Consider the following 16,373-nt stretch of genomic DNA (forward strand, 5'->3'; position numbering starts at 1 on the left):
CAAAAAGAATGAGGTCATTCCGAGTTCGGACGAAGAAGTTACGGCCAAAACAAATTTACCGAATATCGACGTCAAGTATGCATACGGGACTGCAAACGAATTTTCGTATCCTGGAGCAGTATGCAAACGGGTATGCGTACTTAAACCCCTGGATTTTGATTTTAAATGATGTTATGCATACCTGGTATGTGTACCATGTAGTCCAAACATCCCAAACTATTATTTTCAAACATAAACATTTAAGAACCTTAAACACATATCAAGTTAGGTAGAAATGACCGATAAAAAAGGTACGTGGATCATTATAAGTTCTCTAAGTAAATAAAAAAACAAAAATCTTTCTCAAGTTTATAGACATACCTTTTTAAAAGAATCCAGTTGAATTTTACAGCCTTACCGAACATAATCTGTGCGCCCCAATTTTCGTGCTTCCCTCGCCGTATACATAACAGGGAATTCCTTGTGAGGATCCACTTACAACACAATCAAGTTGTGTTGGGGTGAACAATGTCTTTCTCACCACAAGTGACCTTTGGAATATCATAAAAGAGATCGCTTTTAGAACCTTTCACATCCAATTCCATTTTTCCAAAAAACTTGTTAAGTTCCAACATCATGGATACTGCCTTCTCCATAGTCATGGAATTTTCTGGAAGATCATTCTTTTTCACACTCAAAGCATCATTGGATTTCTTTGGTACCCACTTCTGAGTGCGTTTAGGAACAATCGGAACCTTCTTCCCATTACTCTCTTCAAGATTTCTCAGAAGAGAACTGGATTAACTATTCTTTTGCAAGTTAGTCTTTCTCCAATTGGGAGCATCGGATCTTGTCTTAGTCTTTACGAAGTTATCCTTTTGATAACCATTACGATTGTGAAAAAGATTCGTATAACGTTTATAGGCAAATTTAGATTTATCACAACACCGATTCCTTTGCCTAAAGGTTGGACAGTTTCAACATGTAGCGTTAAGGGGATTAGTCTTAACATATGATCTTGGTTTCAAAACTTCTTGTGATGCCCAAACAAGAACATCATAAAGTTTCTCATTCCTTATACAGAAACGACATCTCCTTTCCAGGTGACCTTTATTTTCGCAATAGTGGCAAATATAAGGAATGTTATTACCTCGATCCATGTGTGCTGACTTTGGAGGTTGATATACTTTTCTCTTTTGAACCTTAGCTTCCAATAAAGATATTTCACTTTTGCCATCAGCGGATACCTTTTGTTGAGAAGAATCACTAGCCTTGACAAATTTTACCTCTTTGGTAATACTTGGAGCATTTATTCCCTTATATCTCAATCCTCGTGTATTATGATTATTTTTACTTGCTCCTAGCATAGTGGTGTTTGTGGGTGAAAACTGCTTCTGCCGATTTTGGTAATTTTGTGTGGATGAGAAACGAGTTTAAACCCTAAACAACGCACTGCAAGGGAGTACTTTTGATTCGAGAGATCAATCTGTACAATCCTGGCCTAAACCAAGAAATGGCCGTTCCAGGCTTGCTTCGGTCACAAAGTGAAGGAGAAGGGTTGGTCTTAGGGAGGGAAGCGAAGAAAGTATTGAGACTAGAATCGTTGATTTTGAAGATGTGGTTGTTTACAACTTGTATCAGAAAGTAGAACTGGCTAGCAGAATGGAAAGCTATCAGGTGATTTCTGGATACTGTGTTGTTCTCTGATCAAAACTTGTTGTTTGGTGGAAATAGATGAAGCTTATTTATACAAGTCATATCTAAACGTACCCTGGTCTTGTAGGAAGTGGAAACGATTGGGTGATGGAATAGTGGAGTAACGTATAACCGTCAGAAACTCATGCTTCTATGATGAAGGAAGTGAATACGCTTACACCGTTATTTTTCATCATCACTAATTGTCCCGCTTCATGACACTTTCTTGTAACGGGGGTATTGCACGCCGCACGTTGTAAACCGCCAGACCGATACCCCCAGTTTGTGACATGTTTGATGTCTCGAGTGTTTTCGTGGAAAAAATGTAGCACTTTTCTACGTATGGCAAGTCAAAGTCAAGGGACTTACCATAGGAAAATATAATATGATGCTATTAGGCTCGTTTTCGCTGGTCGCCTAAAACTTGCCACAAGTCTGTCAGTTCTGTGGCGAACTTGGATGGATGAGATTGCATCTCATGAGGAAGGGTAGCCGTTGATTATGGATACCTTCTGTTGACGTCTGGTAATGGCACAGTGGCGTTTTAAGTGTATGCCAGTGGCACTGCGGCATGACTGGTATATCTCGTGCATGCCATTGGTATGGTGGTATAAGTGGCGCCTGGCGTAGCCATGTCCACGAGATTTAAGCGGTTGGTCGCCTAAAACTTGCCACAAGTCTGTCAGTTCGGTGGAGAATTTGGATGGCTGAGATTGCATCTCATGAGAAAGGATGGCCATTGATTATGGCCATATCTTGTTGTATAGAAAAGTGGCGCCATTTTCCTAGTGGCGTCTGGCGTAGCCATGGCATAGCGGCATGCCAGTGGCGTAACCGTGGAAGCTGTTTTGGCATATTGGTGTTAAACCCAAATATGGCTCTGGCAACATTGTCCCTGTTGCTAAGTTAAACTTAAGGCCTTAGGATAATCACTTGACCTAGTTGGCATGGCGACTTTAGTTAAACTAGGGTTTGGTGTATCGAAACCTTAATTAGAACGTGCGCTGCGGCACGGTGGCGTGGTTGACATAGCTAGGCATGCCAGTGGCACGACGATGTAAGTACGCCATGGTCGCTAGATTTTGGCACATTGGTGTTAGACCCGAAATGTGGTGTGGCAACATTGGCCTTGTTGCCACATCAATCCCAGTGCTCTGGGGAACATTACTTGGCTTGGTTGGCGTGGAAAATTTAGCTAAATTAGGGTTTGGCATATCGAAACCCTAATTAGCGTGTGTGGCATGGCCTTGGCACAGTGGTGTCTTATGCAATTGGCGCCATGGCCACATTAAAGAAATTATGGCAGACCATAATATGAGAACAACCACATGCGCAAGGATGGATACGGGTGGTTATAGAAGGGCGCCATTTTTTAGGGTTTGGCGGGTTTAAAGCGACTTGATTGGTCGATTGAAAATGGGTCTGGCAGGCAGCATGATGCCGACCTCATTCTAAATGTGTGTGGAGCATTTAGAGCGACCTGATTGGTCGATGGAAAAAGGGCCGGCAAGCAAGGACGTGGCCACACTTCCAGCGCGCCGTGGCGGATTTAAAGCGACCTGATTGGTCGACGGAAAGGGGGCCGGCAAGCAACATGGGTTCAGCCTCATTCTAAATGTGTGTGGCGCATTTTGAGCGACCTGATTGGTCAATGGAAAAGGGGTCGGCAAGCAAGGGCGTGGCCACACTTCCAGTACGCCTTGGCGGATTTAAAGCGACCTGATTGGTCGATGGAAAGGGGGCCGACAAGCAACATGGGTTCGGCCTCATTCTAAATGTGTGTGGCGCATTTAGAGCGACCAGATTGGTCGATGGAAAGGGGTCCGACAAGCAAGGGCGTGGCCACACTTCCAGTGCGTCGTGGCGTATTTAATTGCCTAGTTTGGCTAAGCATAGTTTCGACCAACGGGGTCTAACTGCGCAGGGCGCGAAACCCTAATTTTTGCAAATCAAGTTAATATTTAAATCTTGTGAATTATCACAAAAAATATTGAATTATGTGTGTTGACACAGAGTTATTTAAGTTTATTGCCAGAGAGAAGTATGCTTTCAGATTGAATACTTTTATGCAAGGAATTTAACCTTGATACTTGGAAATTCGTGTTACTCTGCTGCGAGTGAACACAAATTGTCATGCCATATCAACATTAGGGGTTCAGCCGGGGAACATAGCACAGAAAGCATTCAAAGAAACTTATATTAGTTGAATAATATAGGCAGGGTGCCAAAATTTACAGAATATTTGGGATTGTTACTACATGCACCATTCTGGATAAATTTCATGTGAATATATTGAGTTGCTCAGTAAATGCGCCAGTGAAAAGGTTGAACACTCGTCACTTTTACATGGCTCCGTTTCTTTGCAGAGTGACGGCACACTGAATGCAGGATTTTACAAATTTAGCCCTGAACTAAAAACAACCATCAACAAGTGGTTAATTTGCTTGAAATAGTATTGAACTTTTTCAAGTAATCTTCCAACATCTTGATTTTATCAAGAGCAGCAGCTAAATCAGCCTCAAGGCGTTTTTCTTGAGCGAGATAAGTGCTTTCTCTGTCATCAAAACTTGCTTGCTGGGAGTTAATCCTAGTTTCAATTTCTGCAAGTTTCTCTTCTAACAAGAAGTATTTTTGATAAACACGATCACATTCAAGTGACTTTCTACTCAGGTTTTCCTCGGTATATTCGAGGACCGATTCGCAAGAGCGATTCTGACCATAAAGACCACTGTAAATCCTTTTCAATTTCTTGTTTTCTCGACAGAGAGGAGTCAGAAGAGGTGTGACATGAGATGTTGTAATCTTCTTCACTTTCAACGAATCCAAAAACTTAACATACTCTAAGACTTCCTCATCAACATCTCTATCAATATCTAAATCACCTTCATCAGAAAGTTCATCCAACTGTTCTTCTAGGAGTGTTTCCCAATCAACAGTTTTACATCAAGAGAATGTTTAGATATAGACTTAGATGTGACAATTCTCTCAGGTGAATCCAAGCTTTCAGAATCATCTGGTAATTTCTGAACTGGTACGTTATTAGAGATAGACTCGTCCATAACATATCGCTACAAACACAGACTTATATGGTCTTTAATGTGTTTGCTTGCTCTGATACCAATTGAAAAAGCGGGGGTCTAACAAACTCACCCAATATTTCGAATAGCAATCTGTATGGACTAACTCCAATATATCTAGAGAATCAACTAGACAGTCAGACTCAATCTGGATAAAATTATATCGAAGAGTTAATATCTCTCTTACTTGATTTGATCTTTACTCAAGCAAATAAGAATTTGCGAGTCTTTATCAAATACAAGGATAATAAACTTGGATGGTACCAAAGACCAATATCCAAGTATGAATCAATTTCCAATCAACAACCAAAGGCTGGATTTCACAATTGATCGATACAAACACACAACCTGTGATATTTCAATTTTATAACAAAATATAATGCGGAATAGAAATAACACAGACACCAAAAATTTGTTAACGAGGAAACCTCAAATGCAGAAAAACCCCGGGACCTAGTCCAGATTGAACACCACACTGTATTAAGCCGCTACATACACTAGCCTACTACAAACTAACTTTGGTCTGGACTGTACTTGAACCCTAATCAATATCACACTGTTTCAAGGTACAGTTGCGCTCCTTACGTCTCTGATCCCAGCAGGATACTACGGAATTGATTCCCTTAGCTGATCTCACCCACAACCAAGAGTTGCTACGACCCAAAGTCGAAGACTTTAATAAACAATCTGTATCACACAGAAAAGTCTACGATAATAGATAAATCTGTCTCCCACAGATAAACCTATGAGTTTGTTCCGTCTTTTGATAAAATCAAGGTGAACAGGAACCAATCGATAACCCGGACTTATATTCCTGAAGAACAGCCTAGAATTATCAATCACCTCACAATAATCTAAATCATATGGTAGCAAAACTAGATATTGTGGAATCACAAACGATGAGACTAAGATGTTTGTGATTTCTTTTTATATTGCCCTATCGGAGATATAATCTCAAGTCAATTATTCAATTGAACTCGTACGATAGAAAATGGAAAGATCAGATCGCTCAACTACAAGAGAAGTAGTTTCGTATGGCTTCACAATCCCAATGAAGTCTTTAAGTCGTTAACCGACAGGGTCTCGAGAAGAAACCTTACGGTTAAAGGAGAATCGACTCTTGAAAAACCAACTAGTATCACACAGGAGGTGTGGGGATTAGTTTTTCCAGTTGCTAGACGTCTCCTTTATATAGTTTTCAAATCAGGGTTTGCAATCCAAGTTACCTTGGTAACAAAGCATTCAATATTCACCGTTAGATGAAAAACTTGACTTATCCAAGCTAATATCTTTCAACCGTTAGATCGAAACTTAGCTTGTCACATACACAAATGAAATGTATTCATTTAGGTTTGAGTAACCGTACCTAAACGTGTACACTTAGTTGGTTCACAAATAGTTAACTAATGGTTATCCATATGAGCACTTTCATATTAATCGTATTCATCTTTCTCAAAACTAGTTCAAATGAGTCATAAGAACTAGTTCAAGAGTTTTTCAGTTACTTAGGTCTTTATACATAGACACAATTGAAACAAAATCGGTTTGATTCACTTGAATCAATTCATGAACAATATAGCCACGGTTTGCAAAGATTGCATTCCCTATTGATTTACTGTTTAAGTTCATGAACTACCGATTTGAGATATATAACCAGCTTAGGTACGCGTAAGGGTACGTGTACCATAGCTACCGAATTTGAGTTTGTAAACTCAGCAGAAATTTTCGGTTGAAAACTTCCGTGGGTACACGTACGGGTATGCGTACCTAAGGTGACTGGTTTACTAGTTTGCAAACTTACAAACTCAGCGAAAATTTTCGGTTGGAAAACTTCCACCAGTACGCATACGGGTACGTGTACCCAACCTGTCTCCTTCACCAATACCACATGCACACATATGCACGCACTTGGTTTCCAGGACATGGATTTATACACTAATGTGAGAACACACTATATATGCTTATATCCATAGATGGTAATCTCAACTCTAAATTTCAATCATTGAAATATTCTTCTATAATGTTATAACAATCGTTATTCACGACTATCGTCATCAAAGTTATTTTCAAGATTGAAACGTCATCATGATTTTCATCACGGGTAAAGTTGAAAATGGTTAAATCAAAAGCTTACTAACACATATTTCGAGAGAAAGATAGGCGAGTAAACTCGGCTCGAAATATCAAATGTGTATGTATGAAAACTATCATACTATACGACTTTTGTGTCAAGAGTAGGACATAGAGTCGATACACTTCTGAGTGACAGATAAGTTCAAGTCTCCACATACCTTTTAGTCGGATGAAGTTCCACTGGTTCCTTGAGTAGTTCTTCGTCTTTGTAAGATAATCGCCATGGAGTTTGGAGCTCAACTATACCTAACTATCCTAGACCGAGACTTAGTCATAAGTATACTAGAAATCAAGACATATAGTTTTGATCACTAATATTGACAAACATGCTTGAGATAGCAACACATGCGAGTTTGACCGAGCAATGCTCTAACACAATGGCATTCACAACACCACGTGAAGCCAAATCCTTGTCTTCCATGTTTTGACGTATCAATGAAAGCATGATGCGCCAAGTAGAATACCGAGCCACCAATTTCCCCGGATATATAGAAATTTAGCAAGAACCATGGTATGAATATTCATCCGATTGTAGTATTACGCGCATTTGGTCAAATCCAAAAAGTAAAAAAAATAATTAAAATCCATAAAAATTATGTGTTTATGATTCTTTCTTCAGGAAATTGAATTCCCTTTCTGTCATCGAAATGCGCTATTATAACGCTTGAATTCCTTGGACTAAGTTTTGGTGGGAATTTTGCCACACAAAATGTTCCCAATAGGGAAAAAATTCAAAATCATTTTTCATAGATTTTTTTTTTGAAGCATGAATTTTTATTAAAGCTAGGAAGAAATTACACGATAGTACATAGTACCCATCAAGTCAGCCATTTGGGAGCATTTCTTTCTGAAGAAGAAAAAAAACTAAATTGTTGGAATTTAATTCCGAGAAAAACCATCCTTCTTCCGATTTAATCGGATCTTATTCATACTTGTATTTGTCTTACTCCGGTAATCCTTCTCTTTCTCTTGTCGGATTTCTCGGTATTGTACTGTTACGGTATGTTCTTGTTACTTTGTACTCTCTGATATTAAACTCATTGTAACCTTGAAATCCCATTAATGAAAGGTTCCTTGTTTATCAAAAATAAAAATAAAAAAAATATCCCGACTAGACCAAAATTCAAAAATAAATACAGAAAATGGGTTATTTGCCCAAAACAATACTTTTCCCAGTTCAAATGGACGGGTAAACTTTTCCCCTGGGTCAGATGGACGTGACATATTTTTAATGGGAACAGGCAGAAGTTCCCTTACAAAATATCTTCTCACTATGAAACAACATAGAGAATATCGATCTCCCTCTCTCCACAACGTTCTAACTGCTCTCCACCATCTCCAGAAGAAATTGGTTTCTGCACCGTCTCTTCAACATCAAACCCTATCATTCAAAATGGTTTAATCACCATCTCTTCACCCAGAACAATATCAGAAACTTGTTTTCATCCACCGCCTCGTCGCTATCAACTAGTTGAAATCGGTTTCTCCACCGCCTGCTAAACATCAACACCACTACATCAACTTGGTTTCATCAGATTAAAGGTTTCTAGGGTTTCAATCGATCAGTTTAGTTTCTTCTAAGAAATTAGGGTTTCAACCGATCAGTTACATCTCTCCTAGAGCTCGTAAATTTTCAAACCCTAACTCTATTTTGAATTTATTTTCAGAATTTCATGATTTGTTTGTTGAATAAGTTGATTTTTTTTCATTTCACTGGATGTGTGGATGTAACTGGGTTTCATTTGGTTGTTGTATGAATTATATGTTATGGATGAAATTTGTTTGCATCTGGTTATGCTTTGGATTGACTAAATGATATGAATTATTTTGCATCTATGTTATGGATGAAATTTTGGATGAAATTGGTTTGCATCTGGTTATTTGAGTTTTTTCAATGTTATGAATGAAATTGGTTGAAGTGTATGTTATGGATGAATTTGGTTTTCATCTGGGTATCTGAATTGTATCAACAAGTTTACTACTATGATGGAACTAGTTTCATCCAGTTTTAATCTACAGTGTATATTGTTTCAGCAGATTAAAACTAGATGAAAACAGTTTCATCCAGTTTCTTCTGATGAATCAATAACATTATTATTTATATGAATTGTTTGATCCTTAGGAATAAAGGATGTAACTGAAATGAAATTAGTATGGGTTTAACTTATACTGAGCAGCAACAATATGTATGTTCATATGCACAGAACACGGCAAAAGAGAAACGGACTGAAACGGACATTTACTATAATCTGTAGCTAACTGGATGGTCAGTTTTATCTGTAATTTCCAAAAAAAAAAATTACTCATTGGATGGTCAGTGTAAAGTATATTTCTTGAGACTAATATCTAGGTTGAAATTTAATGATTATGGGACTAATATCTACGCTGAAATTTATGAGGCTAATAGTATCATGTACGTTGTTATTGGTCTGAATGTGATTATAGTAGCTGAAATTAATGATTATAACATCTCTAAAATTATATGCTTCTTTTCTAAATCTATGACTAATGTTAGTAAGAAGTAATAGAACAAGCACGCGTCGGTTAGAAGTGTTAGTATAATATGATTTGATAGTATAATGCAGCATGGTTGTTGAGCATAGATAAAATGTGACAAGCCACATACCCTCATATGGGACTGTACATGTCAACTATCATTATATTGTGCTCAACAACCATGGTCCATATAGCATTAATTTTTTATTTTTTATTTTTAATTTATCATATACTGGGTATAATATTTGCCATTGTAGGAGAATTTGTTAGTTTTAACTGTCAGGAAATTTATGACTTCGACTTCCTGATATCCTATAAAGGAGATAGCCTTCGCTCAGAAAGCATAAAGCATCTACCTAATTTTTAAGTTAGGATGTAACTAGTTTGCATCTCTTATTGGTCCTAATTTTAACGAATATGAGACTAATAACATCATATTATTGGATGAAACTGGTTTCCTTCTGTATTTTCATCTAGCTCTAATATAAAATGTAACTGGTTTTTATCTGATAACTAGTTTTCATCCAGCTTTAAAGATAGGATGTAGCCGATTTTCATCCAACTTTAAAATAGGATTTAACTGGCTTCGATTTAAAATATGAAACTGGTTGCATTCTTTGTTAGATTGATCTGAATTTGGTTCAACTGATGTTTAAACTTAGATGAAACTGGTTTCATCAAATTTTAAATTGGGTTGAGTTTTGTTTCCCCCATGTTTAAACCGGGATGAAACTGGTTTCATCTTGTTTTAAATTGGACATGATTAATGGGATTTCATGTGGCCTTAATCACCAACCAAATAAACCACTCCTGAAAGAGGATAAACAGATAATTGTTTGATACTTGTTGGTTGCCGCTCATGTAAACCATGATGCATCTGGTTTCATCCAGGCTCAAACTGTGATCAAACAGGCTTTGTCTTGGATGCACTGGATGTAACTGGGTACATCCTATGCTATTACTGAATGCACTTGGTAGATATTGTGTTATTACTGGATGCATTCAGATACATCCATTTTTATCATTGGAGGTAACCAGATACATCATTTGTTATTGTTGGTTGCATTTAGGTACATCTTGAATTTTAGAGAAAATTTATCTGTGAGCTAATAAATGTCTTTATCTACTTATCTTGGTTGGCGTTTATCTTAAAGTCTACATACCAAAAGTCGATATATCAAGCTTACATCCCCTAAATGAACAAATCTTGTTTATAACTGCACTGCGAATGTGATTACTTCATTTTCCACATGCCTTTTACTTTACCTGAGTGTGTTTCCTTTCTATGCGCAGTGTCAAGTCTTATTTGAATTTTTCATAGATATGATGTTTCTCCCGTGGTTGCTCTCTTCTCTTACACCAAAGAACTGTACATTATGTCCACAAAAAGGTAAGAAGAGTTGTTTCTCAGGCTGTTGCAAATCCTTTAGTTGATCTTATTGCTGGCTCAGCCGTTGTTGCGGTGACTGTGACTGTGGCTGCTTAAGTAAATCTCCTGCGACAAGTGTTGTTGTTCTCTTCCAACATGCAAATCATGCACCAGTTGTTGTTTTTGCTTCAAATGTGCCTCTTGTTCTTTCTTTCAATGTCTTACCCTGAAATCTTGTAGTTGTTTTAGTTGTAAAAACATATGTTGTAATCTTTTAGTTGGGTCGATGTTGTTGCTGGTGATGGCAGTGGATGAGAAATGGGTTTCTTGTGAATCTGATGGGTGGTCACCATTAATGCAATAATAGGTTTGTGATTGCTATTGCTGCCAGAGATGGTTGTGTAGAGCAGTAGAAGAGAGTATGAAGCTCAGGTAGTTGTTGCCTGGATGAGTAGATGAATTTGGTGCTGTTACCATGAACTTGAAGTTGTACTCTAGGTTTTACTGAGATAGTGACTATGTTGCAGGTTGAGATTGCAGCTGAACTAGTGGTGCTGATGAAACATGGAAGAGCTGGTGAAGTTTTGAAGTGGGTGCTGCAGTGGCATGACTGGTAGATTACAGGCTTGCTTGATTTGTGGAGTTTGCAAGGGAGCTACAAAATGATTTGAAGAGAATCAAATGATTCTGGTATTGTTTGCTCATGGGGTGTAGTCTGAGTTGCAGATGAACATGATATAAAGGGTGTTGATGTTTGTTTGATGTTGCAGTTGAAGAATTATTGACTTGTTGTTGTGTGAAATTGACAGATATTTCTTTAAGGGATATTTTAGGTAAATCATATTTGTTTTTCTTTTCCTGGGCAGATTGCCCATATTGGTTAATACAAAAGTATATTTGTAATTCTCGTCCATTTAAACAGTATCAAAATTTACAAGTCAGCTTCACCTAAGAATTGTTGATTTTGGTATAGTTAACCAATTTTGTGAAATAAATATTCCAACCATATAACCCCTTTCCCCTATCATAAATAACATTAGATATACCCTGCTCCTATATCATATTCACTTCCCTTTCTACACATAAATCTCTCTCTTCAGATCTCACCGTAATCATCCCGTCTTCATCATCGTCCAACCTTTCAGATATCTCTTTTCCCGATTTCTCCCTAGATATCATTGTCACCCGTAAGGAAGAAGAGATCTGGCTGTGAAGGTCACTTTTAGGTTTTTTAATGGGATTTTTCTTCCATTTTTTTTTTTTGTATCGATTTGAAGTCGATTTCGAAACTCATTGATTAGATTCGATTATGACACAACACCATGAGATAAAATTAGGTCCGTTTGGACTAACTAACAATGGAACACCACGAAGAAGAAGAAGTGGAGGAGGAAGAAGAAGAAGAAGAAGAAGCAAACGGAAATTCAAATACAGCGTCGACGACAACGGCGGAGAAGAATTACACTGATGAAATTAGATCCTTCGTTGTTGATTTTATCAATTTTGTTTGATAAAATCGAATGTGGTAGTGTTCTTACTAATGGAGGAGGGGTATATGTGCCGGAGATGAGCATTCGTTGAAGAAGAAGAAGAAGATGTGTAAACAGGTAAATCTCGTTCATTGTTGATTTTCAATTTTGTTTAAACTATTTTGTGCTGCTATGTTATCCTACACCACTTCATTAACCTATCCTACACCACTTCATTAACCTATCCTCCACATCATAATGTAATATATGATGAAATTTACTGGTTATTATTGATTGCATTGAATCATTCATATGATGATTGAGATGGTTTTTCTCTATATTGGTTAAATTTTAATGAAAAGCTTAGGTTCTTGAACATTAATTATGTTGATTATTGGATTGAAATTTTCTTTAATTTTTCAAGAACCCCATTTTGATTTGCAGAAGTGCATATAATGTAATATATGATGAAATTTACTGGTTATTATGATTACATTGAATCATTTAGATGAGATTGAAGATGGGTTCTCTCTATATTGGTTAAATTTTAATGAAAACCTTTGGTTCTTGAACCTTGTTAAGTTGATTCTTTGACAGAAATTTCTTTAATTTTTCAAGAAACCCATATTCATTTGCTGAAGTGCATATAATGTAATGTTTGTTGAAATTTACTGGTTATTATGATTACACTGAATCATTTAGATGCGATTGAAGATGGGGTCTCTCTATATTGGACAAATTTTAATCAGAACCTTTGGTTCTTGAACCTTATTAAGTTGATTCTTTGATAGAAATTTCTTTAATTTTTCAAGAACCCCATATTCTCATTTGCTGAAGTGCATATAATATTATTATAATGTAATGTTTGATGAAATTTACTAGTTATTATGATTGAATTGAATCATTTAGATAATGATTGAAGATGGGTTCTCTCTATATTGGTTAAACTTTAATGAAAACCTTTGGTTTGTCTCTTAGTTTCTGGCTTTTTAAGAAGCAATTGGTAGTATACTATTAGTTCATTAGTTTCTTTTAAGTGGATTAAAATTCTGCATGTGATATCCCTTTCTTTCCCAACTGGTATAGAGAAGACCTGGGCAAACCAACAAATGGCTTTTTGCTTGGACATATTTTAATTTTCTTTATGTTATTATTATTAGGTTGGATATATTCTGATCAGAAACGCGATGGGCGACCATGGACAATGTTTAGAATGCAAATTTATGCGTAGACCATGTTCAGAAGGGTGTCTTACATTCAACTGTTCAGTACATACTTCGATGTACCAAGATTCCAAATAGGATATGCAGCTTCCACTGCTGACAGACAGAAAATTGAAGCCCGTATAACGGATAGCACGAGAACATTTGAAGTAAATGCTGGAGTGAATGAACCTCTTTTTGGGGCAATAGGAGTCCTTTTAGCACTACATCAACTTATGGGGGAAGAAGTTAACCGCTTTGAAACCATTACAGGCGAAGGTGTGAACGTTACTCCAGCAGGCACTATGAATCATTTTGTCCTAAAAGATTCAGAGAAAATTGAACAGCAACATCGAGCTTGTCCATCATGCACCTATCTACCGCAAAAGTGCAAGGTGGATTGTCCATTCGTTCGGTTCTTTGAAGCATGCGTATCTAGAGATTTCATCAGAGAGTTTTATACAGTACTTTGTGGCTCAACAGCTGTGTTGCCTGATCACTCTAATCTTCAGTCAGCTGATGAATGGAACAAAGCGGGTATAACGGCTGAAGCCTTGGAATTTGAAAATAAGGCTAGGGTTCACGATCCAGTTTATGGGACAACAGGAATAATTTTATCATTGTACAAGAACTGGTGGAACCTTAATCACCATGTTCGTTTGCTTGAGCAACGAGATCGGAGTGTGCAAAATTTTCCTACTGTTCAAATTGGTTCTTGCAACATTCCTACAGATAAAGGCAAAGGGATTGTGACCCCAGAATCCACAAATGAATGTAGTACTATTGCAGAATGGATGGATATGGAAGATGATGATGAGTCTCTTTACAGCAGAGAAGAAGTGTTAAAGAATTATATGGAGTTCCAACAGGAAGTTGCATTAATCCAGCCTCTACCACAAGAATGAAGCAGTACCACAGGAGAAACAATAAATAGAGCCTGGCAAAATCTAACATGACAAGAACGAGAAGAACGACTTCCAGATACGTCACATGCTCAAAACCTTCTACAACGATTTCCAGATAGGCCACGTGTTGAAGACATTCTGCAACGAATATTAGAGCGTGTTCCACACAGTGTAACACCACAGATACAACAACAATTGGCAGCCCTTTCTAATAGTCAGCAAGCCGCTTCATCATCATTAAGAGCGGCAACTTCGTCTCAACAAGGAACGAGCAGTAGCACAGGAACACCACCAACAAGTACTACAGACACTATATAAGCCTATAAGGTATGCTGCTGGTCCCCCCTACCACTCCTAGCTCCTAATCAGAATTTGTTTGTTGACTTAACTTACCTTTAAAAGGGGATTTCTTTAACTGGTTTGCTTCATACTCTCTGTGTAGTGGTTTTTCAAAATGCTCTTTTTTGATGCTTCTCAACTCAAGTATTGCATTTATTTACTGTTAAATGTCCCAAGTTCTCCATCTTATTATTTTAAACTAAACTCTAATGGAGCTTCCCTTTTCTCTCTTCTTGCAGGAACTGGTGATATCATTGAAGACTTTGAAAGTCTGTTGCAGCAATAAAGTAAATAACTGTTGAAGAAACGGAAAGATCCGGCTATGGGTGTTTCACCGAAAGATGAACTTAGCTAGCCAATTGACGCTCACCCATTGTCAATCGTACTCTCAGCGATAGTTTAGTCTTGTTGTAGTGGCAGTAGTAACTTTGAAGTTCTACTTTACATTCCTGCCTATATCAGTACCATTCCCAGCTTTGATTTCATGTCTTCAATACTTTTTTACGTCTTGCTTATGAATCACATAATACAATATTATCCTTGATTTTTGAAGAACCAGAACCACATGAGTTCCTTTCTGGGTGTTTCGCTGAGTTTATAGCCAGGCATATGATAAAGTTTTTTTTAGGTAAATGTTACATCTGAACTCAGTTGGGTTCAACAGGCCAACTCCGGAATTCAGAATGTTAACCTTAGTTTTAAAGGTTTGTGTTCGTAATGCAGTTATTAATGGTTACAATGCCTCTGATTTAGGATCTTCAGAGCATCCTTCAGTTGAATGCACCACGGCAGAGCCTTGATTAGTGTGGAAACCCTGCACTTAACGACATTCTAAGGAGTGCGAAGTTCTTCTTTTGGATCAGACAACCCAGAAACCACCAAAGTGGTTGGATCAAAAAACACGTTTAATTATTTTCTGTGTCCAAGCTGTTATTTTCCTTCATCTTATAATCATCCGAGTCCAGACTCTCTGTCAAAAAATCGGCGTAGAAGGCTCTGTCCATGTCAGCATTTCAAAATTTTAAAACTCTTATTCAACTTGGAAAACAAAAAGCAACCCGTTCATCTAATGCAGTAGTAATACGTTGTGAGTTGAGAATAAATGAAACTTTCTGGTGATGCAGGATAGCCTTGAAACTTTTATCGCAATTTTGGAGATAAGATCGTTATACGATTTATTTCTGCTCTACCCGATACTTGCTATTGGAATAAGAGCTTTGGTTTTGGTTTAGCAGTATAGCCTTGAAAATGGGACATATATATTCTCGTGCTTATAGAGCAAAGGGCAACACCAACCCTCCTTGCTATGAAAGTCCTTGCTTATATAATGAGTTCACTGCAAGGAAACTATTGGGAGTACTTAAAGTGCAAACTCTTGCATTTGATGGATAGAGTACATGGTTCAGTTATAAAATCAAGGATATTTTTTACCTTGGTGCCCACAAAATGGTATAATTTTGCGTGTGGTGTCTAACTTTGTCCAACTTTGAGTTTGGTGCCCAGTCTTTGTTTAACCGTGTCGACCATCCAATTTAGAATTAAAATTGTGAAATGACCAACGAAAAAAAGACTTTCGATTTGTCATTTCCCAGTTATTTACCATATGATTGGTATGAACCCATGTGTCTAACTTCGAAAAAAAAACTTTCGATTTGTCATTTCCCAGTTATTTACCATATGATAGGTATGAACCCATGTGTCTAACTTGG

General features: G+C 37.4%; 1 protein-coding gene across 1 annotated transcript; it reads left to right on the forward strand.

The window, feature by feature from the left end:
- Window positions 1–11,817: 11,817 nt before the first annotated feature.
- On the forward strand, window positions 11,818–15,247 carry LOC113280956 (LOB domain-containing protein 31-like). The gene is made up of 3 exons (XM_026529566.1): window positions 11,818–12,356; window positions 13,379–14,652; window positions 14,904–15,247. Exon 2 carries the CDS (start codon window positions 13,453–13,455, stop codon window positions 14,323–14,325), a length of 873 nt encoding a protein of 290 aa, XP_026385351.1. The 5' UTR covers window positions 11,818–12,356; window positions 13,379–13,452; the 3' UTR covers window positions 14,326–14,652; window positions 14,904–15,247.
- Window positions 15,248–16,373: the final 1,126 nt, after the last annotated feature.

This window comes from Papaver somniferum, chromosome 5, assembly GCF_003573695.1.
Source record: "Papaver somniferum cultivar HN1 chromosome 5, ASM357369v1, whole genome shotgun sequence".
NCBI lineage: Eukaryota > Viridiplantae > Streptophyta > Magnoliopsida > Ranunculales > Papaveraceae > Papaver > Papaver somniferum.